The 25,456-nt window shown below is 53.5% G+C and overlaps 1 protein-coding gene across 4 annotated transcripts in view; it reads left to right on the forward strand.

Moving 5' to 3' along the window:
- PAX7 (paired box 7) overlaps window positions 1-25,456 on the forward strand; it is a 98,283-nt gene that overhangs the window by 62,170 nt on the left and 10,657 nt on the right. For all 4 annotated transcript variants that reach the window (XM_063106007.1, XM_063106008.1, XM_063106004.1 and 1 more), the window contains exon 7: window positions 346-548. In XM_063106007.1, coding sequence (XP_062962077.1) covers window positions 346-548 — 203 coding nt within the window. The remainder of the gene's footprint in view (window positions 1-345; window positions 549-25,456) is intronic.

Genomic DNA, 25,456 nt, shown 5'->3' on the forward strand with positions numbered 1-25,456 from the left:
CTGGGCAGATTAACGGGGTCTTCACCCAGGTCTACTTTCAGTCCAGCTAACGTTTATTGAACACCTACCACGTGCCAAGCACTGAGCAACAGGGTGGGTGCACAGTTGCCTACAGGCTTCTGGAATGTTGATTGGCTGTCAGTCAAGACCTGGCCGGTCCCTAGTGCCTTGCCCAGGAGCCAGCTTGTCCCATCCTGAGCTGCCTGAGAAGGCACGATCCCTTCCCTCTGAGGGATGGAGACTGGGAGGAGGAGGCTCGTGGCTTGCCTCCTGCACTGGAGGTTCTTTCCTCTAGCCTCCAGGCTGGGGCTACTCACCCAGGCCCTCTCTTGGGTCTCTCCACAGATGGGGGCAGCACGGTGCACCGGCCCCAGCCCCTCCCGCCATCCACCATGCACCAGGGTGGGCTGGCTGCAGCTGCCGCGGCCGCCGACACCAGCTCAGCCTACGGAGCCCGCCACAGCTTCTCCAGCTACTCGGACAGCTTCATGAACTCAGCGGCGCCCTCCAGCCACATGAACCCAGTCAGCAATGGCCTGTCCCCTCAGGTAGGCGGCCTCAGCCCTCCACCTGGGGTCCCATCGCCAGGAGCCCACTGGCCCAGCCAGTGAGGGCTCTGGGGACCCAGGCTGGTTCTCCCTTGGGGAAGACAGGTGTCACTCAGAATTCACTGATCTCCACAAACCATGGGGTGTTGGGCACCTTGAGAGAATTCAAGCAGGAAGTGGGGGAGCTCCTCGCACCTTCACTTCTCAGTATCCACGATCCTCTGCCCTGGGCTTGTCTTCCTCAAGCTGCAGACCTGGATATGGAAAAAACGGTTCCATACTTCTTGCCACCCCAAAACAAAAGGAGGTTATGTAATAGACTTGCTCTTGGTCCAAGAGTCACCAGAGTTTATGGAACCAGCCCACCATCCACCTCATGCCTGGCCAGTCCATGATAATCAGGCATTTTCAGACAGTCCATTGGTAGAAGCCTTGCACTCTTTCCTGTAAGAGCCTGACTGGAGTTTTCTATTCTAGAACCAGGAGTCCTTTCTGGATTCCATCCTGTGCTCCATCTCCCAATCCGTGAAAGGCAGGACCATTTCCTATTGGTGGAGAGAATTGCAGATGGGGTTCTAGACCAGGAATTCTACTGAGTGGGTCTTGGAACTCTGTTCACCTAACGTGTGATTGGGTGCTGGTTAAGTCACTTACAGCCTGGTGGTGCTGTTAGACATCATAGGACCTGATCTGGATAAGTCAGGAAGATGATACAGGGGCTTATGGCGGTTACTGGTGGGTTTGGAGGCTTGTTGATAACTGGAGTCCCAGTGAATTTGAGGAACTGATGAGTTTATTTTTGTAGCTACAGCAGGCTCCCAAATATCCTTGGGGGAAGGAATTAAATCCAAGACTGGTTTATCCTGCCTCCCACCTTTGTAGACACCCCTTCCTCGTGTCTGTGTGAGAATGTGTTTGTTGTAACGCTGATCTGAGTAACAGCTGTGGTGTGTAGAGAAGTGAAGGCTTTGGAATGAGTTTAAATCCCAGCTCTACTGCTCAGGGTGATCTTAGGCAAGTTAGCATTCGTGAGCCTCCACTTATCCCTCATTAAACAGAGAGTCGGTTACTAGCCTCCTAACAAGTGGTGTTTGCTACAGTCCACATGCATCAGAGCATCTAGCACAGAGCCTGGCACAAAATAGGGGCCGTGTAAATATTAGTTCTCTTGCCCTCCTGTTGCCAGAACAATATAATTAATATGGGAAACCTGTTACCTGAAGAAAAAAAAGGGGCCAAAGGGGTCAGCAAGCTGCAATCTGTGGGCCACATCCATCCAGCTACCTGTTTTTGTAAATAAAGTTTTATTGGAACACAGCCACGTCCCTTCATTCATGGCTGCTTTTGTTCTGCAACAGCAGAGTTGAACAGTTAGTTTCAAAAGAGACCGTATGACCCACAGCACCTAAATTATATGATCTTACAGACAAAACATTGCCAACCTCTGCTCTAAACATTCCCAAGAATGTTAATTTTCTGCTTGTCTGGGTTCATTCCTATTTGCCCTATTAAATGTGTAGTTGAGGGTTAATTTCAGTTCCATCATTTACTGTGGGTAAGACCTTGAGCCAGTCCCTTCCCTTCTCTATGCCTCAATTTTCTCATCCATGAAATGGGGCTATACTAGTATCGACCTCCTAGGGTTGTTGAGGATTGGATGAGATGATCTACATAAAGCACTTTGCTCAGGCCTGGCACAGGGTGAGTGCCTGGCAAACATAGCAGCCACACTCAGAGCTCCTAACAGTGATGCGCCAAGCCCTCTTGGGGCCCACATTATGGAGGGTGCCACTGACTTGGCTGACCTTGTCAACCCCATTGCTGGTCCTCACTGGGCCACCCCCACTCTCTTGCTGATATCCCAAATGAACAAAACCCTGCAGGTGCAATACAGCCTGTAGGGCAGAATGTTTTATCAATGGAACCCCACTGGCTTCTTTGGGGTTCAAGGTCATGAGCACTATCTCATTAGTGCTAAGGGCTAATTGGCCAAGCGAACATTCCAGAGTTGGGACAGGAAACAGACACAACAGGATCCCAGAGCAGGCTGGGTGAGGATGCTGCAGAGACCCAAGGTATCCACAGCCAAGAATGTGGTCCAGGCCTGGCCTTGTGGTACCAGTTTGGAGGTGCATCCTTGGGAAGCTGAAGAGGGACTTTGCGACTATGTGTGCCAGCTGTCTTACTTTACAGGTGGAGGGCCCCAGTACACAGGGGCCGGGCCAGGGCTGAGAGTCCAGGGCACCTGACTCCCTAACCACTGCTCTTCCCAACTCACCCCTGTCTTGTTGTGGTCTGAGATTTATCCTCCAAGCAGGACTTTTGTCACAGGGCAGAGGAGAGACTAGCAAATAAGAGGCCCCAGGGCTCTAGAGTGTGGTTGGGGATGGGATTAAAGGGCGGAGGGCTTAAAGGGAATAGGAGGAGACACTGACCTGCTGGTGTGAGCAGCTGGCTCCAGTGGGGATCTTCTCCTATCACTGATTCAAGTCATCAGAGATGGATGTTGTGTTTTCCTCCCCTGCCTGGAAGTTCCTGAGTTGGATCCTCACCCCTCCACTTCACCCAGCTTTTCCCTAAAACTAAAAGCGAGAGCCCCTCAAGAGGTTTCCACCTCATTCCTTGGTCCTGAGAGGCCATAAGGACATGATGAGTCGGGTGAAGCTCAGAGACCCTAGCAGAGGTTCCCCTGAAGGTGTGAAGACAGATGGAGGGTCTGACAGGGGCAGAGGGGACCGGGAAGTGAACAGCTGCTGGAGGAGTGGGAAGGGGCAGATGCCAGGGCAGCCAGGGCAGGCTGCGTGTGCTTCTGTGCGTGGGAACCACTGCGGTTAAGCTGCAAACGCTTCCAGAAGGAAGGGCAGCCAGGGGGAGGGCATGGCTGGGTCTTGCAGGAAAGTTCCCGGGGTTTTTAAGCCCTGACTCTTGGTTCGCTCCTCCTCTGTCTCAGCAGGTGGACTCGACACCTTTCTGGAGTATACCTGTATGGTCTTGGGAGGTGTGGGGTCGAGGTGCAATCTGCAGGGAGATGATCTGTAAGGAGAGCTCCTCTGTCCCCAGGGGGAGAGGTTTCTCTACAGCTCGCTTGGGCAAGAGAGAGACGTGGGCTTTCCATCTGGGCTGTGGTGGGTGGCACGCTGTCCCGTTCCCTAGGATCGCAGGTTCCTACCACTGTCACCCAGATAGGCTTGGCCCTTGAGCCTCGAAGGTGTTTTTTGTTCTTTCAGAAGTTTAAGGGGATCAAACTGGGGGGATGACGCTGGGGCTCTACAGAGTACCCGGTCACTCCTGGGATAGGCTGGCGGCTCATCACACTGGCTGGCTTGCTGCTGCCCGTGGGGAAGACGCGCCTCCTCCAGTGGGTAGACCCGGGTCCCTTGTCTCAAACCCAGCTGGGAAGTGAGTGCCGCTGAGCTTCAGGGATGCCCTGGAGAGAACACCCAGCAGAATATCATGGAAAAGCCATTCACTCATCTCAGCTCTGCACCTGTCCCCTGGCACTGAAGGGAGTAACAAATACAGCGAATAATATGGAGTGCCTACTATGTGCCAGGCACTGTTCTGGGTGCTTGGGATAAATCAGTGAGCGTGAGAGAGAAAGACCCCTCCTGTAGTGGAGCTGACAGTACAACCGGGCAGAGGGGCAGTAAATATAATAAAAAAGCAAGTCATGCAGTACGTTTAATATCAGTGTCGACAAGGACAGCTAAACTTGCCAGAGCCCCTAAGATGTTCAGACCCTGTTGTAAGTGTTTTACAGATATTAATCCACATAAAGCATAGAGCCAGGATTCAAAGCCGTGTCTCTAGAGCCTGAGATCTTAACCACTCACTCTGTCCTCCTGCTGCTCAGAAATGCCCACACACGCTCTCTCGTTTTAGAGATTGGCTGGCAGTGAGAAGAAATCATCTAGGAAAGCTGGTCCCTTCAGCTTGGTGGAGGGAAGAGCTCATTCAACCCATATCATGGATGAGAAAACTGAGGTCATGGACCTCAGGCTAGGGGCAAATGGGCAGAGCTGAGTTACAGGGCAAAAGCCACCTGAGAGGTCTAGATGCCTTTGAGGCTTGGTTCCCTCCTAGCTCCCCCAAGCCCCCCCAAACTCCAGCCTTATAAGATCAGAGATTGAGCACTCAGCACACAGATGTCCCCAGCTTTGTGCACTGAGTCCTTCTGAAGAGGTGCAGGGAAAAGGAATCCAGCCCATGAGACCTCATGCCTGGTGGCTTGTCTGGGGTTAGGACTCACAGACCCCAGCCCACTCTCTCCCCTTTGCTCCAGGTAAGGGTCAGTTAGTTGGAAAATGACTCAGGTAACAACTCAGGATGGCTTAGGACAAAAAGAATCTTTTGTAACATGAATGATTAAGTAATCCGATACCTGCAGATCGATTGCTTTATAGCAGCCCCATCTAGGAATTGTAAGCAGGGCACGCTCCTAGGGGTAATGGGCAGAGATAGGAAGGAAGATGCCAGGCCTGCCCTGAGAGATCTCTAGTGTGACAGGGGAGACACGGCCCCTGTCTGCCCTGTGCTGGTGTGTCCTGGGCTTGAGGGGTGGGGAGGTTAAGTTGGAGCTTCCTTGTTCCCCTTTTTTTTAGATGTCACCTCTATCAGAGTTGGAAATGGAAACTGAGGCCCAGAGAGGGCCCAGTTTCCCAATATATGCCCAAAGTCACACTGCTGGGTTAGGGCTCCAGGCTCCTCGTGAAGGGCTCCTGCCACTGGGTCGTGGAGGGGCATTTCTTCTGTCCTGCCACCACCACTCCTTCTGCTCCTGTACAGTGTCCCACATTCATCGTCTCCTTTGTTCTCTCTGGAGCTTAAAATGAAGGACCCTGTACAAGGGATTTACATATTTACAATTTCTCCCCACACTGAACTAATGAAAAATATTCTCTAAGCATGCAGTTTGTCACGTGATCATGATCACAGAAAATCAAGCCTTATGGTCCTTTCCTGCTTCTCGACGCTCTTTTTCTCCTTTCCCTCCCGTGCATTTAATAACTACAGTGACAGCTAATGTGAGTGAATGCTTACAGTAGACCAGGCACGACAGGGCTCAATGTCATACCTGCTTTCACTCTTTGAATCTTGGCAGTTACCTCATGACCCTCATTTTACAGCTGAGAAAACTGACTTGTCCAGGGCCATCCATCCATCCATCCGTCCAACCATCTGACAAATATTTACTGAGCCTTTCCCATGTGCCAGGCTCTGTGGTAGGTTCTGGAAAGTGGCAGAGGTAGGGTTGGAACGGTCTGGCTGCACAGCCCACTATGCTACTGTGTTGTATCTGCTGCATGGGGCTGGTCCGATGGTCCACATAGGAAAGTTGAGGTCCAAGGCTACAGGAGCAACTAATGGCAGAGCCAGGTTCAGAGTTCCTACTTCCAAACACCAAAATCAGCAGGAATACAGCTCAAGCCTTTACTTTATTTATGAATGGGGTCTCCTGGCTGCATCTCAACAGCAGATGCCCAACGCTGCCCTCCTGGCATCATCTGAGGCCAGTGCAGGAAGGAAAGACATTCCATCAATTGAACCCCTGCCAGGTGCCAGATCCCATGTAAGCACTTTGCCTGTGTGAAGTCATTCAAGTTCCACAGTGACCCTGCACTTGGGCAAACAGGATCAGAGAGGTTAAGTAACTTGCTGGAGGCCACAGAGTTGGCGAGTGGTGGAGATGGCATTCTAACTCGGATCTGCCTGACCCAGGAACCTCAGCACCCCTTGACCTTCAGCAAGACAAGTTCAAGACACTCCGCTTGCTCTAGGGAACGGAGCCATGCCCCTCACATGGTGAGCACTGGAGACTCCCTCTGCCTCTTTCCCTCTCACTTCCTCTTTGTGTCCCCTTTATTGGCGACGCTGCGTTTATAATAAGCATTTAAAATGAGTCTTGCTGGACCAGGGACGAGGAAGGAGGAGGGAGCGAGAGATTTGTAGGCAGGAAGATGGGGAGGGGGATTGTGGGGTGTTAAATAGCCCAGAATTTTAAAAAAACTGATGCAAATCACTGGTAGGAGAGAAAATTATGTGCAATTACGTCCTGATATTGGAAGGTTTTGCCTAGCCCAGGCAACAAGATCTCATTAACAAGCAGAAAATAAGATTGAAATGGTGTGTAAAAGAGCTGAAAAATGAATTTGAATGCTGCGTTTGTCCACAATTACCCCCTCCTTCACACATATTTTATTGCAATTTTTTTATTATTCTTAATCTCTCCATTCCTCAAAGCAGATTGGGGACATCCTGGCATTACCAGGGCATCGGGAGGAGGTGTGGAGGATTTCCTGCCCCCCTGAAAGGAGACCCTTCTCTCACACATTTTCCAAGGTTGGGTTTTGGACGGATCAGAATTCATTTCTCCGGCTTAGCGGGTTGTAGGAACATGGGGCTTTAACCCCAGCCGCTGCTCCTCTGTCCCCGCCCAGCCGTTCTCTCTCCTTCCTTCCTGGGCAACTCTCCTGTCACTCGCTTCCTTCCCTTTGCCTTCTCAGGGTCTTTTCCAGACTTCCCCTCTCTCAGAAGGCCTCTTCCTCAGGCCTCAAGAGTGGAAGTAACCCTGGGATGGCAGAAACTGCATTATGGTTCCACCACTTATTAAACTGCTGTGTGACCCTGGGGCAGCTTGCTTAACCTCTCTGGGCTTTATTTTCCTCATCTGAAAATTGGGGTGATAATCCTTACCTCCCAGGGGATACAGTGCATACTAAGGGAAAATTCGAATCAAGTACTGGCACATAGTAGGTGCTTAATAAATGTACATTCTCCACACCCGCTCCATTTGTGCCCTGGCTTCCAGCTCTGCACTAATCCCAGCCCTTCTCTCCCATCTCTTTCCCCTTCCTTCTTCTCTCTCCTCCCCTCCCTGCTCTCCTTTGGCTGGAAAATGCCTGAGTTGGTTTCCTATGCAGGGCAATGGGGGCTGTTCTGCTGACCCCGGTCTGGGGAAGAGAGGGTACTGGGGTGCAGATAGCACCCCTCTCCGCAGAAAGCATGGGAGAGGCATCTCGCCACTCCCTTCAGGCCCTGGGGAAGGATGAGCTGGGACGGAAAGAGTGGCTGACTCAATCTGGAGTGACACAGGCTCTGAGCAGTTTTTCCTAGGATTAGGGTAAAGCTAACTGAGTCATCTTTCCCACACACCCACATGCCCATTTCTCATCATGACCCATGGTGATGGTGTGGGGTCAGGGGTCAGTGTGTGGAAAGGGCCAGGAGTCTGTAGCTAGATTTTCTTGGACCTAAAGTGGAATGACATTTTTCAGTGTCTGCCCTCCCCAAGATTTTCACTGTACCCAGTAATAGCCCAGCTCCCACAGAACCCCCAAACCACATCTGCCAGCCCCTCATCACAGTCCTGATCAAGGTAGCAACTGGGGGACATGGCTACTGTCTATTCTGCCCATTTTGTGTCCCCCTCACTCCCAGGGCCCCTTCCCTTCTACTCCTGGCTAGGCCAGCCCCAGGGCAGGGCTGAGCTGCAAGGCTCAGAGAACTAACCATGGTGGAGCTGTGGATTGACAGTGGACTTTAGTCCTGGGGCCCTGGGCATCGTGAGCCCTTCCAGCCCCTGGGAAGACAGACCCTGCCAACGTCCCATTCTCACATCCAGCTCTGCCTTTGTCCATGGTTAACCTGCCTCACTGGGAAAAGCTGAGTTATTTCCCCCCTGGTGGCTCCTCACCAAGCAAAACCACCTGCTCACGTCAGTCAGAGGCCCCGGTTCTGCCCGCATGGGAGAGGCCTGGCCAGAGCTTCGTCTTCTGTGAAAATAGACACGTGTTTATGTCTCTGCCTTTCTCATCCCTTTTTCCTGGGCGGAGGGGAACAAGGGGACTAGGGGGAGGGGGAGGGAGAGAACCCTTCCCGGAGAGAAAGGCCAAACCAGGATCAGGAACTTTCCAGAGGGCTGGTTGGTGGGGGAGTGGATCATGCCTACGCATAGGAATTGGAGGGCTTGGCTTACTGCCTGGCTTCCAGGGCGACACGGGGGTCTTTTTAATCATTGAGAGAGGACTTGGAGAGCAGCACTGGTCTCTTCTCCTTTCTTAGAGGACAGAGTGGGATTCTGGGAAGATGGGGCCTGAGCCCCCCTGCCTGAGTCTGAACCAGAGAGGTGGGTTGAGGATTGCCCTGAAGGGCCACTCTGGGCCTCTTTTGTGCCCACCATGGAAACATCTGCATCGATCTAAACTCCACACCTTGGGAAGGTGTGGGCAGGAGCTTACCTCTGCCCCTTTGCATGGGCAGAGTAAAGGCCTGGCATGAACAAGTGGTGCGGGAGAAAGTAGCCTGCCTGGAAGATCCAGATGTTTCCATACACCACTGCTGTCAGGGGCCACGGTCCTCAATAGGACCACAGGCAGCACGGCTATACTCATTCTGGTGACCCACATTACTCAGGGTCTGGCACATAGTAGGCCACCAACAAGCGTTGGCCAACCCTGGGCATACTGCAAGCCTGATCAGACACAGCTGCAGTCTGTTCCCAAGAGGATTTTGAGGCAGCTGATCATTTGGTTTGCACTTGAATGTCGTTACCTGTGATTCCTTTCAAGTTCATTTATCTAGCTCCCCTTATTAACACAGCATATAGGGAGGCTGGTAAAGGAAATATGCATGGCCGTTTCTGCTCTTACAAAGTGTATTTTGGGGGAGACAAGACTCTCCTCTCCTCCCACTCTCCAAGAATAATTAGAGAATCAGTTGTTGACAATTTAGTGTGATTTCTGGCCAGACAGGAGGAGCAGAGGAAGTTTGGAGAATAGAGGGCCTGGCCAGAGAAGGCTTCCCAGGGGAGGAGCCCCAAAGAAGAGACAGGTTTTGCTCAGGGAAAAATAAAGGAGGGGGCAGGAGGTTGGTGCAGACTGGACAGCAGCAAATGATATGGCAAATACTAAAACAGTGGCTGTTCAGATGCATCATGGACACAGGGGAATGACCATACAGAGCGGGGTTCAAATCCTAGCTCCTCTACTTATTTGCTGTGCGATCACAGGCAAGTTATGTGAGCTCTGAGCCTCAGTTTCCCCATCTGTACAACAGGACCTATACCACTCACCTTGCGGGGTAATGGAAATTAAATGAGACTGTTCATGGGAAACCCCAGTACCATGCCTAGCCTAGAGTAAGAGCTTATTAAGTGACAGTTCTGCCCTCTCTGCTTCTCACTGCCTTGAACAGAAATTGAACTACTGAGGTCTTGCTATGTTTCTCTGCCCAGGCCATTTGTTTTCTGAGACTAGAGATCCATCCCACCCAGCCCAGGCCTGGCCACTCGTTGGAAAATGAGATCTGAGCTCTGCCTCTGACCTACTAGGTGTTCTTGGTAAATGCCTCCCCCTTCTGGGCCTCAGTTTCCCCATCTCTGCAATGAATGAGATGGACCATCTGCTAGCAAACAATCTTCCTACTCAGAGTCAGTGATTCTGCGAGCATGGGAGTCACGGTCTCTAGATCTGCGGGCCAGGCCGGCACTCCTCTCAGTCCTTCATCCTGCACCTTCTTCTGCCCTCCTGGGGCCCCAGCCTGGGCCTGCTGGGCTTTCCAGCAGGCCTGGGGTTTGGCCATCCAGAGGTGCCTGGTATGGTGGGAAAGAATGCAAATAGCAGATTTGTCCTTCTTTCTGATTAGCATGGAGGGCTCAGGATGAAACAGTCCCGACAGATAGGGGGAAAGAAAATGAGGGAGATTAGCAATTAATACAGCGGGCAGACTGGAATTTCGCACGCCTGTCCCTGGGGTCCCCAGTGGGAGGGAGGCCGCCGGGATGGCTGGGCAAATGGACCTGGGAGGCCAGGCAAGACCCCAGGTAGGAGAGGCAAGGGTGACACTAAGGGTCCCCAAAGGGCCTCCAAGACTTTGCACCGGCTGCTTCCTCAGCCTGGGACCCCTTCACCACCCCATGGTCATCTTGAATCCAGCCTACTTACTCATTAAGATTCGGCCCTCTTCTGGGAAACCTTCCCTGACCCCCTCATGGTGGGTTAGTTGTTCCCTGGGCATTGATCACATTTTGTCCATATATTAAAAGTACCTACATTACTAGACAAATATTATTAAATAATAATAATAATCAAGGTTAAATTGTTTGAGCACTTACCATGAAGTCTGCTACATGGATTATCTCATTTAATCTTTATAACATCACCTTGGGGAGGCCCTGGAATTATTTTTATCTTACAAATGGCGGGGACAGAGGCACCGAGCAGTTTAAATAATTTGTCTAGGGTACGTTGCCAACAAGCAGCAGAGCCTGGACTTGAACCCAGCCTACCTGGCCCCAGACACCATGCTCTTACCTACAGCTTGACATTCAAATAATCCGTTCCCCACTCTCTGGTGAGATCTTTGAGGGCCCCAAATGTGACTGATCTCGGCCATTCCCTGTGCCCATAAGGGGCAGGAGAGCAGAGAGGTCAAGATGCAGGCTGGCATCCCTGTGCCTGGGCCCAATGCCTGGCACTGTCACTTCCTACCTGTGTGACTTCAAACAGGTTCTTCCCTGCCTCCTTCTCCACGTCTGTAAAGCGGGGCTGAGAATAGTTCCTGTCTTATGGAGCTAGTCTGAGGAGTAAGCATGCTCCTGTATGCAAGCATGTGGAACAGCACCTGGTACAATGCCAGGTAGCTGTTTTCACAGGGGGCTCTGAGGCTCCAGCAGGGACCACGATGGGCCCAAGGTCACCGTGAGCTAGTGCAGGGCCAGGACCCAGACCTCCTGGGGTGGAGTTCATTTTCCCCAGTCCCTTTGCAGCATCTCTTCCAGCCTCACTTCCCATCCTCTTCCCATCAGTCTGGTTCATCTTCGCCCTGCCCCAACCTCAGCCCCAGGGCCCCCCTTCCCTCCCGACCCTCCCCTCCCTCCCCTTCTCTCGCCTGTCCCCCTCCCCAGCTATGAAAATTTCTCCTACACGTTGTTCAGTGGGGACAGGTGTTCTGGCCACCCCAGGGAGTCCTGCTAAGGGTGGTGGCTGGTGGGGAGGACATGGGGAGGAGGTGCCTCCCCTGGGCTCTCTGGAAACACCAGAGATCTGGACCAATGTCGCCCAGGGCATTGTCAGAGACCTGTGTGTCACCCCTAACTCCCAGGCACCTTGGCCCCGTCACCCCCCACTCTGGGCCTCTGTTGCCTTCTGAGAAGGGCCAGCGCAGTCTCGGGGGACGGGCCGCCTCTCCCTTTCCCCTCCAGCCCTTCTGGCCTCACTGTCCCTCAGCCCAGAACTTCCTCTTGGGCTCAGCTGATGGGAAATTCACTTCTTGCTTCTCTTTTGCACAGCGCCCCAGCTGCCTGCTTCTCCCCGCTCCCCGTCCTCTCCCCTGTCGCCCCATTGTCCCTCCCCCACCTGCACCGCCCCCCGGGGACACGCTCTCCAGTCCCCATCGTCACCCGGGAACACCTCCGCCGGCAGGGTCCTCGCTGCCCTCCCACAGGGCCCCGTCTTCCTCCTCTCCCCCCACCCCTCCTGGTGACCCCTCCCCTCCGTCCCTCTGTCCCTCTGTCCCTCTGATCCAGCCCCCCAAGCCCCTCTTCTTTCCCGCATCTCCAGCCCCACTTCTCCCTCTCTGCCCCCCGCCCCCCATGTCCAGCGCGGTCCCCAGGCCGTGGGTCCGGGTCCGGGTCCGGGTCCGGGTCCGGGGCGGGGGCGCGGGTGGCGGCGTGGAGGGGACCGGGTCGGGCGGGATCCGCGGCCGCCCCTCCCCGCGCTCCGCCGCCGCCGTCTCCGCCGCCGCGCCTTTGATCCGTGGCCCGAGGCCGCCTGACAGTGGAAAATGCGGGGAGACAAAACCACTCAGTCAAAGTGATTCCCAACAACTGTCTCCCCGAGATAAGGACGCCCTCGGGCTCGGCGGCCTGCTTAATTCCCGCTGCCCGGGCCTGGGATCCGGGAGCCGCACGAGCCTGGCCGCCCCCGGACCGCGCACGTCGGGTCGCGGGTCGCCTCTGCCATCCGGGAACACGCGGGCCATGCGACCCGCCGCCCGATCTGCGGGGAAGCCGAGAGGCTTCAGCGCCAGGCTTCCTCCCCAGTCCCCATCCATTCATTCGGTCCCCTCCGCCTAGAACATTGTCACCCTCCCCTGTCTTCACTTAGCCAAGGCCCATCCATCCCTCTGGTCTCAGCTCGGAGGTCACTTCCTCCGGGAAGCTTTCCCTGACTCCCCACAGCCCTTGCACTCGCTCCAGGGAAGCGGTTTTGCCTGTGGACTCTAACTTTCTGGATACTGCTCTCTCCCTCTAAAGCAAGGACCAGGCTATCTGTTGGCCTGTGTCCCCAGAGCAAAGCCCAGAACATGTGGGCATGTGTAGGACATTGTGAGCATCCATTCCAAGCTCAGTTCTGTGCACGGAGGATGCCATGTGAACTAAACCTGGCCTCTGCCTTCAAAAACCTTCCAGTCAGTCCTGCAAGAGACAAGCAAGTAGACAACCATGAGCCAGAAGCCTCCAGAGAAGAAGGGATACCCCGGCTAAGCTGGGGAGGGTCTGTGGTCCCTGCCCCTCTTATACCAAAGGAAATACTGTCCTCAGGGTCAGCCAGCCTGACTAGGTTGGACAGACCACTTAGAGGCCTGCCTTTGCTCTGACCACCGTCCTTGGCAAACTGTGGGGTTCCATGTGGAGATTCAAGAGGGGCAGGAGATCAGATTATGTAAAGTGAGGTCAAAAGGGAGCCCAAAGGATCCCTCCCTGAACCTCCACAGAGCTGTCCGGGACAGAGAGAGCCAGTGTGTTTGGGATGAAGGTAGGAGGTAGATGACTTGAGAAAGCAGAATCCAGACCACTCCTGTCAAGACTGTTGGACAGGGAGTCCCTTGCAGGGTAGGGCAATTAAACTAGAGCCAGTGGTTCCCAAGCCTGTGCATCAGGATGACCTGGGAAGCCTGTTAAAAATCTAAATTCCCAGGCTCCACCCTGAGAGGCCCTTACAGGAGCTCCGTAGTGGGACTGGGGGAATCTGTATTTTAAAGAAGGCACCATTCGAGGCTGCTGGTCCTGGGCCTGGCACATCCAGAGCATAGGATTAGCGAACTTTCACCCTGTCAACCTCACCCAAGTGGAGTGTGAGCCCTGTCAATGTCTTCCCTAGTCTCAGTGTGTCTCAGGATCCCCATACACCCCGACAGCATCAGCACCTTGACCCTCCCTTTCTTTAGGAGGCAACTCAAGGGAGGGTCTGTTTAAATTGGATGAGATCCTCCTCCCCAGCAATCTCACAGCTAGAAGACACCTTAAAAATACCCCACTGCCTCATTTTACAAATAGAAACACCCGAAATGCCCCTGCACACGTTTACTGCCCAGAAAGACTCGGGAGTTAGCAGGGCTTTTCCAAGGGGACAGCAGGTATGGATGGTAACCACCTGATCGTTTAAGAGGGATAACCTACAGCATTTATAGTCATCTCTACCTCAGCTCTCAGTGGCTTGAGCAACCTCTACATTGACACAAAGCCCTGGGAAATCTTTTCAAGCATCCCGAAACGAGGCAGTCCGTGTGGGTGGACAGGCACTGGAAGACAGGAGACTTGGGTGGGATGTATAAGGGAGACCCACCCCGCCCTGTTGCTGTCCCTCCATCCTGCTGGGTGAGGGGGTGGGGCAGAGGGCTGGGGCTCTTGTGGGCTAGCAGAGAGCATGAGGGCTCAGAACTCTGCTCCCCAGGCCCGGGTACCGCCGGGTGGAACTGGCCCAAGGCCAAATGAATGTGACCCTCTCTCACCAGACCGGGGGTCTCTGACCAGCAGCACTGGAGGATTAAGGTCCCATGAGGGCTCTGGCAAGTGTCTTATCGCAAAGGGGACACATCCAGGCTGAAATTGAGACATGATGCCCAGAGGCAGAAGTTCCTGAGCCTCCCCTGCAGGTGGCTTCTTTCCCTTCCTGGCCATAGATAATGCCTTCCTCACCCGAACTCCCCAGCATCCTTCCCTGAGCCTCCTGGGTTCTGACTCTAACCCCAACCAACTCCATTCTCCCTCTCTAGGTCTCTGGGGTGAAGCAGCTATTCTAATAGGTACTGTACTCTGCTTTGACCCCAGAGAATCCTCATTTGTTCAGAACTTGGCAGTTGACAAGGCACTTTAACTCCCATTAGCTGTCTGATCCTCACTGAGCCCTCAGGGCTTGGAATCATCACACCCATTTTGCAGACTCAGAGAGGCCAAACCCAAGGTTGGCCCAAGGGACAATGTTGAAACCCCAGACCCAGGTCTGTCCAGAGATTAAATTCTCTCCTCCAAACTGCGCTGCTAGAACAGATAGACATGGGCCTAGACCTTTGCTACTCTGGGTCTGGTCTGCACTTTAACAAGATCCCCAAGGGATTCACGTGCACGTGAAAGCTTGAGAAGCACTGGCCTGGGTGACCTCTCCTGCCCTCCCTTCCTCCCCAACTCTCACATGCCCCATAAGCTGCCTGCAGTGACTCAAAGTGGACCACCCTGGACAAGAGAGGACAGAGAAAGGAAGGGACCTGGGAACCCACCCACAGTGCCTCAGAAGCCCAGAGGAGGTGGCAGGGGAGTGAGGGAGGTGGGATGAGAGCTCCTCCTGTAGTCCCATGATTTGCTGACCACCAGCTGGCCCAGGGCTCGAGCCTGGCACCCTGGCATGGGGGGCTCACCTCTGGGCACACTGAGCTCCTGGCTGATTCAAGAGGTGCCTCCTGCAGGAGGTATGCAGGGGTGGTGGGCAGAGGGGCCAGGAAGTGGCCAGAGAGACCAACAAACCCATGGAGAGCCAGGGTGTGCAATGCTGGTGGACAGAAGGGAGGGGAGTCCAGACAGACACACAAAGGGAGGGAGGGAGAGACTGAGGCAAGGAGAGGTCGAGATGGGGAGAGAGGCCCAGGGAAAGAGAGAGGGGAAGACAGAGGCAGAGAGAAACAGAGACATCCAGAGACAGAGAGAGGCAGAGATAGGAGGAGACAAAAGATCATGCAGAACACACAGAGAAGGGCACACGGAAAGGGGCCTGGGCAGGGAGAGGAAGGGAAAGAGAGAAACAGGAGAAGCTGTGAGAAAAGGGGGCAAGGCGTGCTGGAGCATCAGAGACTACAGTGGGATGGAGACAGGGAGTCAAGGCAGGAGGGGACACCAGAGCTGGAGCAGGCAGGTGCAGAGAGGGCTTGCGGTGGGGAGGAGAGGTGAAGACATGGCTGTGTAGTCAGAGGAACCCAGATTTAAATTCCAGCCCCACCAGTTCCTAGACGTGTGGCCTTCGCTTCTTCATCCACAGGAGCAGCAGCAGCAGCAAGTCCCTTTACCTCCCAACCTGGTGACCTGACAGAGCCAGCTTCTCTCCATGCTCCCTCCAGCCCCTTCTCCCACCCACAGTACAAGTGTCTGTGGCAGGGACCTTTTCCCAGGCCAAAGGGGCTTCCCAGGCCTGCACCCCAGATGCCCTGGCCTCCTGGGGTGGCGTTGGTTGGTCCCAGAGCCCCCGGAGCTGGGGTGAGAAGTTCTGCCCTTTGCCAAGTGTTTCCCTTTAGTTCCAGATGCTACCCTGACAGGCGCACCCCTGTGATTAATGTCCCCACCCCCTTGGCCTGGGACCAGCCCCTCCTTCCAAGCCAAAGCTGGCTGGTGGGTGGGCAGCACAGGGACAGGGACTTCCAGAATCCTGTCTGGTTCCTTCCCATCCTTGGGCCTCCTCTGGCCACTAGGAGCAGAGAACAGACCCTTTCTCAAAGCCACCCACCGATGAGCCAGCTGACTGTGGCTGAGTTTTCCTACAAGTCTGTTTTCTGGCTGTGTGATGTTGCCTTGGTCAGAAGGCTGTGTCAGCAAAGTGCCCAGAGCTTCATGGAGCAAAGCAGAGTCACTAACAGAGGACCTGGGGGCACAGAAGAACAACTTCGGCCCTGTCAGAGATGCAGGGAGGTCAGATCGTGTATGGGAACATACAGGCTTCAGCAACCTGAAGGCCCTGTGCAGAGTGGCAGAGGAGGGGACCATGACAGATGGCAGTAGAGCCAGGACCAGGGGCCTTAGGTGGTTTGGGGGGACTGCTGTCAGAATAGGGAACCATGGTTGGAGTTAGAATTTTAATCATGTTTAGTTGGAGAGTATTATCTAAGTTGGGGGCAATGCTTACCAGCTGTGTGATACTGAGCAAGTGACTTGACCTCTCTGTGCCTCAGTTTCCTCATCTACAAAATGTAGATGACACAAGGTGGTACCTACTTCACAGGGTCGTTGTGAGAGGTAAACCAGTTAACACCCTGAAATGCTTAGACTGCTGCCTGGCGTGGAGTCAGCATTAAAGAAATATTAGCTCGGATTCTGGATGGTTGAATTTGGAAGTATGCTGAGCACCAGGGTCATGGAGTGGGCTGTGACAAGAGCTGGGGGCCCCTGTTGGAGTTGGAGTACAGCAGTATAGGATGGAGTGGGGACTTCAATCCCGTTCCTCTCCCCACCTTGCTCAACCCATCCCCTACAGCCGCAGCCTCGCCTTCCCAGCCTGCAGCGCCAGCAAGAAAGCCGCTATCTCCTCCCGCATCTCTCTCGGGCTGGGGACTGGAATGAGACAACATCTCTCTGTGGCAGTCCCCAGCCTCTTGTTTGTTTGGTACGTTGATGCCGTGGGCACGTTTTTGCTAATTTTGTAGCTGCCTTTATCAAACGGGGATTCACAGGCGCTTTATCCTCGATAAGTGGATTAGTCAGTGAGCTAAACAAGAAGGTGTGGGGCGCGGGGCTGCTCCGGAGAAGATATTTGTTTTGCAAAGAATGGAGCCTGCGTTCCCTGCCCCGTGCGGGCGAGGTGGCGGGGCGTAGAAGTAGCTGGAAGGGTCGTCGTGGGCCTTCTTCCAGGCCCAGGGCAGCCCTAACTCCCAGGAACTTTCTACAGTACAAGCAGGGAATGGGAGGGAGGCTGGGTCTTTGGAACAAGGGCCCGTAGGCCCATCTGGGGAGGGAAGAGTGGAACGTGAATTAATTCCAGGTAAATGGGTACAGCTGGGTGTCACCTGCCTGGGCCTAGCTCCTCCTTCCATCATCTACCTGCACCCACCTTTCCTTTCCTTCCAGCCTTTCTCTCCCTTTCTGTTTCTTTCTTCCTTCCTCAGACCCCTCCAAGGGCCTTGTGCTAAGTACTGTGAATTCAGACGCGGATAAGATGTGGTCTCTGCTCTTGCAGACTCCACCGTCCGGTTGAGCAAAATCAAACCAACAAATTAACAGGCCCCCAAACTGATAGCAAGAAGCGAATATGGTTGGAAACCTTAGAATGTTTCTAGTTGCTCTCTAGCCTCGATGATGTCTAAGCAATTGCCATCTGGTGCATACAGGGCTTCTCAAACTTCTCTTCGAAGCACCCCTGGTAATAGTTGAATGTGTTCCCCCTGAGGCCCTGGGGTGTGATGTAACACAGAGTTTCATGTATTATCTTTAAAATGCATGTGAATTTTGCACTCCTTGCCACTCTGGAGCCATATGTGTTGGGTAATGATAACGTAATAAGTTAGCGTCATGTCAAGTTGATTCCAGGAAGTCATGCCATGTTTAGCTTGTGACTTTGCATGGCACATCATGGCCAACTAGATGTTGGGACTGGGGGGGAAGCGAGATGACCAGGACATCTGGAGCCTGGGTGACCAAGAAGGTGAGGCAATCAGACAGAAACAGGGAGTACAGCAGGACAGCCTGGATCGGGGTAGCTCTTTGGAAGACAATGCCAGGAGGCGACCACAAGGGTGTCCAGGGTAGAGGTCAGGCCAGAGATGTGATTCCAGAGGCATCTCTATGTGCAGAGACCTGCAGATGGAATAGGATGAGCAGGGAGAGAGGAGAGAAAGAGGCTGGGAGGATGCTTGGTCCAGCTGTTCCCCCACAGCTGGATGAGAACAGGGGGGTGGGGGGGAACCCAAATGTTTTCTCTTTCCCTCCCATTTTTGATGTGAGTAGCCAGCCTCTTGATGTCCCTGCTCCGTGCTGCAGCAAGAATCTAGTTGAGGGGCAGTGGGGGAGCAGAGACTCTAAGAAGGAAAGAATAGAATGGAGCAGAGCATTCGGGTCCCCAGCTGGTCCTTAGCAGCGTCTGTCCTCTCTGCGCTGCCTCCAGCTGAGTGTGATTTTGCTATTTATTTACATGTAATTATTGCTATGAGGTGCAGATATTAACGCTGTCAAGAGCAATTTGCTCTGACATTTTTCACTCGCTCGGTGCCCCCGCCACTCTCGCTGGGGCCCAGGGCTCTCCTGGCTCGAGCTGCTGCGCACTCGGTGGCCCGGCCGGAACCACCCAGCCGGCAAGGAGTGGCGTCAGCGAGCTCACCCGGCTCCTCTGCAAACTCATTAAGCTTCGAAATTGAATTTGGTCCTGGAGAGGGCTGGCTGGGCCCCACTCCTCCAGCCTAAGCTGGCTCAAGGTCTCCCTGCTCTGCCTTCCACAGAGAAAACTGGGCAGGGGCTGAGCTGGCAGGGGCATGGGCCAGTGACTGAGGCTGGCAGAGAGCAGTGAAGGCAGCTGGTAAAGACAGCGGCGGGTCATTGTCAGAGAGGTGGGATGCACACAGCCACCCTAGGCACAGCCCCAAGACAGCCAGGATCCAGGGGGCAAGCATGGCAGCTCCAACCCTCTCCACCCCATTACCTGGTCATCCCACAAGAAAACCAGGTGGCCCTAACTTTTCAGGACGTTTGCAATTCACAGCTATACTCACTTAACAAAGAGACTTTCCTATGCAGCAAATCAAGCATCTGAGGCATCCTGCAGAGGGCATGGTACGTGAGAGGGGGGAAAGTGCCGAGCTGGCCTCACAGCGGGTCCCTTAGAGATAATGCTAGAAAGAGATTCAACTTTCGCTTTACACATACCAGGTTCAAATCCCAGCCCTACCACTTACTAATAGGTGGGCACGTTCTTTAGTTTGCTAGAGCCTCACTTTCCCAATCTTTAAAGTGGAACAGCCATTTTTCATTATACTGATATTTCATTGAATTTAAGAAGATTTGATGCCGGCCCTTTCTTGATCTCATTAGAAGGTGTTGACAAAAGCTTCGCACACAGCTACACAGTCACATAGCCACAGTGAGGCAGTGATGACTGCAATAGGCATCCAACTTCAGAAAGATTAAAATGTACATCTTCCAACTGATGTGCACCGGGCATCGTGGGGAGGAGTGGCTGGCAGTGCTGCCTGCACATAGTAGGTGCTTAATGACGGAAGGCCTGGATCGTTTTTCCATGTGAGCCTCTCAGTAACCAGGGTTCATTTTGTAGAAGAGGAAACTGAGGCTCATTCATTCATTCATTCATTCATTCCACTGAAGGGGCTTTGCTCCTCTGCCTAGGCAGCAGGACCTGAGCTATCAAGGCTGTGAGTTCCTAACGCATTGTGATATGTGCCAGCTTGTCTGCCCAGGTACTAACGAGGCCTTCCTGCCACCACTCAGTCCCTGCCACGGCCAATCTGCATCCTCGTCTCCAGCAATTACTGAGGGGGAGCCCCCCCCCACCACGCCAGGGGGGCCTCAGAGCCCAGGCCTCCTCATCTTCCTCCTCTCCCATCCTGGGCTGGGGCTGGAGTCAAGGAGGCCCCTTCCCTCCCTTCCCCTCCCTCCCACCTCCCCTCCTCCCCTCAGCTTGGCCAATTAGGCCCCTGACACCTGGAGCCGCTGACAAACTGTTTCTGTCACTTGCTCTCTGTCTTTCATTAGGGCCGCAGAGGAGGGGGAGCGGGTACGGGAGGGGGAGGAGATGGGATCTTTCATGCTTAGTAAGGCCAGATACATTAATTACAAAACGGCCATTTGCCGCGTGAAAGTGTGCTAATTAAATTTATGCAATCATTATCTTTAAATAGTCATATCTTTCCCGGCAATCGGCCCCTTCCTTCTCCAACCCCGCTGCCGCTCCGAGCAGAGTCGCTCTAATCCCTCGACAGCCATTTATCACGCCATCAGAGACAGTCTCTGAATCCCACGGCACCCTACCAGCCCCAGCACCCACCACGGACCTGGAGCCCTTGGATGCATCCTGGCACGAACACCTTCAGACTCAGCCAACCTAAGGATCTGCTTAGGAAGGGGAAGGTCAAAGCCCCCGTCTGGTGTTTTCAGATATTTCTGGAGGTTGGCATCTTGTAGACCAAGTATTGGAAGTGTGAGTGTGTGTGTGTTTGACTTCTTGGGCAATGGGTGGGAAGCCTTGCTGTCCATCCCCCCACCCCCATCCCACCTCCAGATAGTCTTTAGCTAAAAGCCTCCAAGGACCCCTGGGGTGGGGAGGGGGCTCTTTGAAATCTGCTGGGTTGGACGGGGGTTGTGAACATGCCACAAGACCTCTCAACTTATTATTTTCATTCAACCAACTCTATGCTGGGAATAAAATATACATTCATTCATTCATGAATTGCTCTGTCAGCAAATGTTTGTTGGACACCTACTATGTGCCAGGCACTTATGCCTGCAAGCAACTCCTGGCCAAATCCAGGGATGTCATGGCCTCAAGAGACCAGGCACAGGGTGGGATCAGTCTGTACCAGGAAGAGGGCTGGGCCTTAGTAGGGCTGAAAGTTTCCTCTGGATAAGGCTCATACTTAGTGATGTCATAGCCTCTTTTGGCTTATCCTTTCAGGGTCTCTCCCTCCACACACCCGGAGTTTCTTACCAAAGTCTTAACTGAATCCCTTCTGCTACAGTTTCACAAATTATCCCCAACCCCATACCCCACCCCCACTTTTCTCTGCACTCAAACAGAGCCTGCCTCATGAGTCTTTTCGAGTCTGGTATGTTGAACTGCATGTAGAAGAGAACGCCCTGTGGGATTGCAGGTGGGTAGCTCCCACCCTGGGCAGAGAGGGTAGCCAATGACCTAGTCTTTACCAAGCACCCTCCAAGCTTCGGAGGTCCCCAAGCCTCAGTCTGTACTCTTGGCGAGACTGTTGACTAGAGGGGCCAACAGGACGTGTGCCCCACACATGTGCAATGTTCACATGCACATACACATGCAACACTCTCACATGCACACATGATATTCCCACATGCACACACAAATACATAATACACATACACATACTAGTCACATGGGAAAACATACAAAACACACACATGCAGATAGAATACTCCCATATATGATAATCACACATGTACATGCAAATACTCTCACATGCACAAATTCTCACTCATGCACATATAATATTCATACATGTACATTCAAATGCTAGCACAATGTTCACGCATGCACACATACAAAACTCACACACAGCACTTTCATGTGCATAAGCATGTGTACACACACAATACTTAGGCATGCACACACGCGCGCGTGTGCGCACGCACACACACACACACATTGGGTTAACACTGAGTGAATGAATAACCCTGAGCTGTCTGTGTAAATGAAGATAAGGCAAGAGTGTTGGACTGGAAGTGAGGGGTCCAGGGTTCTTGCCCCACATCTGCCACTCATCCCTAGGTGATTCTGGGTGAGCCCCTAAGCCTCAATTTTCTCACCTGAAAAATGGGGTAGTGCTGTTTCATAGAATAGATATGAAGCTTAAAAGGAAATGCTTTGTGAACTGTGAGGCGCTGTGCTTATGTAGTGAATGGCGGTAGCCAGGCTTAGAAAAGCCTTCGTGGAAGGCTGGGGGTGACAAATGAGAGGGGAAAGGGAGTCAGGGGTCGGGGCTGGGGGAGGGGAAAGGAGCTTGCTGGCCACGCTGGTTGGTGGGGGCTACTGTGTGGGCTGTGAACGGTGGAGGGGGCGGGTGGTGAAGGCTATAAGCAGAGGGGGAAGCAAAGGGGGTGGGGGACAGGGAGACCTGCAGGAAATCTCGTTTGGAAGCTCCAAGTCAGCACCCGCAGCCCATTACCACTGTCCACAGGGGGCAGGGAGAGGGGAGGGGGCCCAGATCCTCTTAGCGAGGATTGAGGGGGGGGAGGGGGTGGCCAGCTGCCTGGGTGGGTGATTTCTCGCTTGCACTAATCCCAGCATGGAGCTGGGGACAGGCAGCGGGACTGGGACGGGTGGGGGCATGTGTGTGTGTGTGTGTGAGTGAGTGTGTGTGTGTGAGTGCATGTGTGTCAGGGTGTCCATTGGGGGCTGGAGGAGGGTGAATGTAGGCATGTAGGTTTGCATTAGTGAGCTGGCACATGTGGTGTGGGGGACTTCTGTATGCATGAACATGTGTGGGTCTCTTTGGCTCTGTGAGGTATGTGGGTGGCTTGTGGCACAGTTTTGTGTGTACATGCAGGATGGTTTGTATGTGTTTATCCAGTTTCTCATGTACGTATCATTTTCTGTGTGCTTGTGTTGGCCTGTCTGTAGAATGCTGTGTGCATTCCTGCATGAGTGTCTGTGTGTCTGTGTGCATTTTGTGGGCGTCCCATGTCTTTGCCCATATGAGTGTAGATATGTAATCGTATTATGTGTGTGTGTAGCAATTATAATGATCATTTGAGAGCTGTGGTTCTCAAACTTGGCTGCTGTTTGGAATTACCTGGGGAGCTTTAAAAAATCCTCACCCCCAGACCCCCAAGTAATTCCAATGGACATCTAAGACTGAGAACAAGTGCCTGAGCAGACAAATCCAGTGGAGCAGCCCTGCTCCTCTTCTCCAGCCCTCAGCCTGCCCTGATGGGGTCTGCCTGGATATGGAGATGGACTCCAGGTCCCAGACCCTCATGCAACCAGGGCAAGTTGTGAGCTGGTCATCCCCCAGCCTGGGGACAATTCTTGTCCACAAAGATGTTTTTCATGCCATTCAGACAAACATTTCATTCCATTCCCAGCAGGCTGCACCCAGACAATGGGAACAGGCTGCTCCCCAAATATCTCCCCTCACCTTTAGTGGAAGTCAAGGGATGAATTAGCAAGATGGCAAACCAGGGCAGGAGTTGCATCTGAGGACTGGAGATAAAAGTGCACTATGTGCCAATCCAGAGAGACCTTTTGAAGCCCAACTCGAGACTGAGGACAGAAGGGAGTGGTTGGAAGCCCCAGGCAGGCTACACCATTATTAGTTTGCTGTGAGACTCCTGCAAGCCACTCCCCTTCTTTGAGCCTCAGTTTCCCCATCTATGAAAATGTGGGAATCTGCAAATTTCCTCCCAGGTTTCATGAGTGTATTTAGGTATGCTTACATGTCAGTGTGTGTGTGTGTGAGTGTATTTGATGAGTTTAAGAAAAGCAGATGTAAAGGATCACCATGATGGTTAACTGGGGTTTTGAAGTAAAGCTGCTTGATGATCAGGACAAGAGGTTTGGCATCGCCCCGCTGTCCTCGACTCAGACACGTGTCCTGTGGAATGTGGTGTGGGCTGCTCTGTGCATGTGTGTGTTGTGAAGGTGTGTGGATTCTAGGCCTCACTAGGTTTATGCTGGGAGACTTCACAGATTTGCCGTCAAGGCCCCATGTTCTTTGATGCCCCCGTGTCCTTTGATGCCCCCTCCTGTCTATAGATGAGCACATTCAGGTGGGGGTGGGGATGTGGGGGGTGACTTGTCAAAGTGACATGCACCTGGCTCCCTTGGCAGCATGCAGGCCCCAACTTCTGCACAGGGGCAGAACTGTTGCAAGGTGGTGGAGCAGTTCTTCATTCGGAAAGTACCCCTGGTGCCACCCCCACAGGCAAAAGGAGACTCTGCCCTCAAGTGATTGATTCGGTCTCAGGCAGGGTCCCTGGGCCCCTCCTCCAAACCTCCTCCCCTCTAATCCAGGCAGAGGAGTTGTGGGGAGGGGATGCGGAGGGGAGGAGGAAAGAGCTGGCGTTTACTGGGAACAACGACCCACCAGACACTGTCTAAAGCATTCTATGTGCATTTACTTATTCAATTCTTACAATAACCTTATAGGTAGCTACAATTATTAGCAATCCCACTATGCAGATGAGAAAACTGAGGCACAGGAGGTGAAAGAAATTGCCCAGGATCACAGTTAGTCAGTGGCAGAGCATATTCTGGCCCCCAGGCTGCAGGGAAATCCCACCAACCACTGACTGGCTGAGGCCCTCTCTGAGGGCCTCAGGGTTCCCCTCTGGTCGTTGGAAGTGAGTCTCCCTGACCTGCATCCTGTTCCTTGCCTGGATTCGACCCCTCCCCACCTCCAGGCTCCCCATCCTGACCTCCAGTCTCTGGCCCCTGCACTGCCCTCTCCCCTCTGCACCCTGCCGCAGCCCCCACTCACCCACCCCACACCCTGCCACAGAGCCCCGATGGTGGCGATCGTCCTTTCTAATTGCAGCCACGCTCCCAAAGCCACGTTCGGTTATCACAGAGGGTGCAGATCTCGCAGCTCAGTCTCCTCGGTCCCAGGCCCTCAGGGCCAGCTCAGGAACGGAGGGAATTAATTACATTTTTCCCATCCCCTTCTTTTAAAGTAGGGGAGCGCGCCGGCGCGTTCCAGGGGAGGGGGTGGTGAGCAAAGGCTATGGAAGGGGGGCCCCCACCCCCCAAAACCAGCAAGCCTCTCCCCAGCAGGCGGAAGGGAGGGTGAGGCTGGCCCCTTATTGATTTAGTCTGGTCGAGGCTGGGACTGATTTGGAGCAGAGGGAGAGGAAGGGGTTGGGGGCTGGGTGGAGGCCATGGCGGGTGGGGGGAGTGGGGAGGAAAAGAGAGGAAGGGATGGCTGTCAGTCAGCCTGACAGACAGCCCTGAGATTTGCCTTCAGATAAAACCTTACAGATGTGGAGGTCGGTATTGATTTTGAGTTAGTAACGGTAACGTAGCAAGAAGTAATACATTAGTGAAAGCAAGGTCACCAGGAAAAAAGTAAAACCCACCCGGGGAGAGGCCTTAGCATTCTTGAGGGGGGCAGATTACCGCATCAGACCGGGACTTCCTCAAGTTCAAAAGTTTGCAGGCCCCGGACCTCAGCCGGGTCCCTCCCCATGAGCAAAGGCTTCCTGCTTCTGCAGGAAAATAGGGACTCCCAGAGGTCCACGGGCCAGC

This window comes from Cynocephalus volans, chromosome 8 (assembly GCF_027409185.1).
Source record: "Cynocephalus volans isolate mCynVol1 chromosome 8, mCynVol1.pri, whole genome shotgun sequence".
Taxonomy (NCBI): Eukaryota; Metazoa; Chordata; class Mammalia; order Dermoptera; family Cynocephalidae; genus Cynocephalus; species Cynocephalus volans.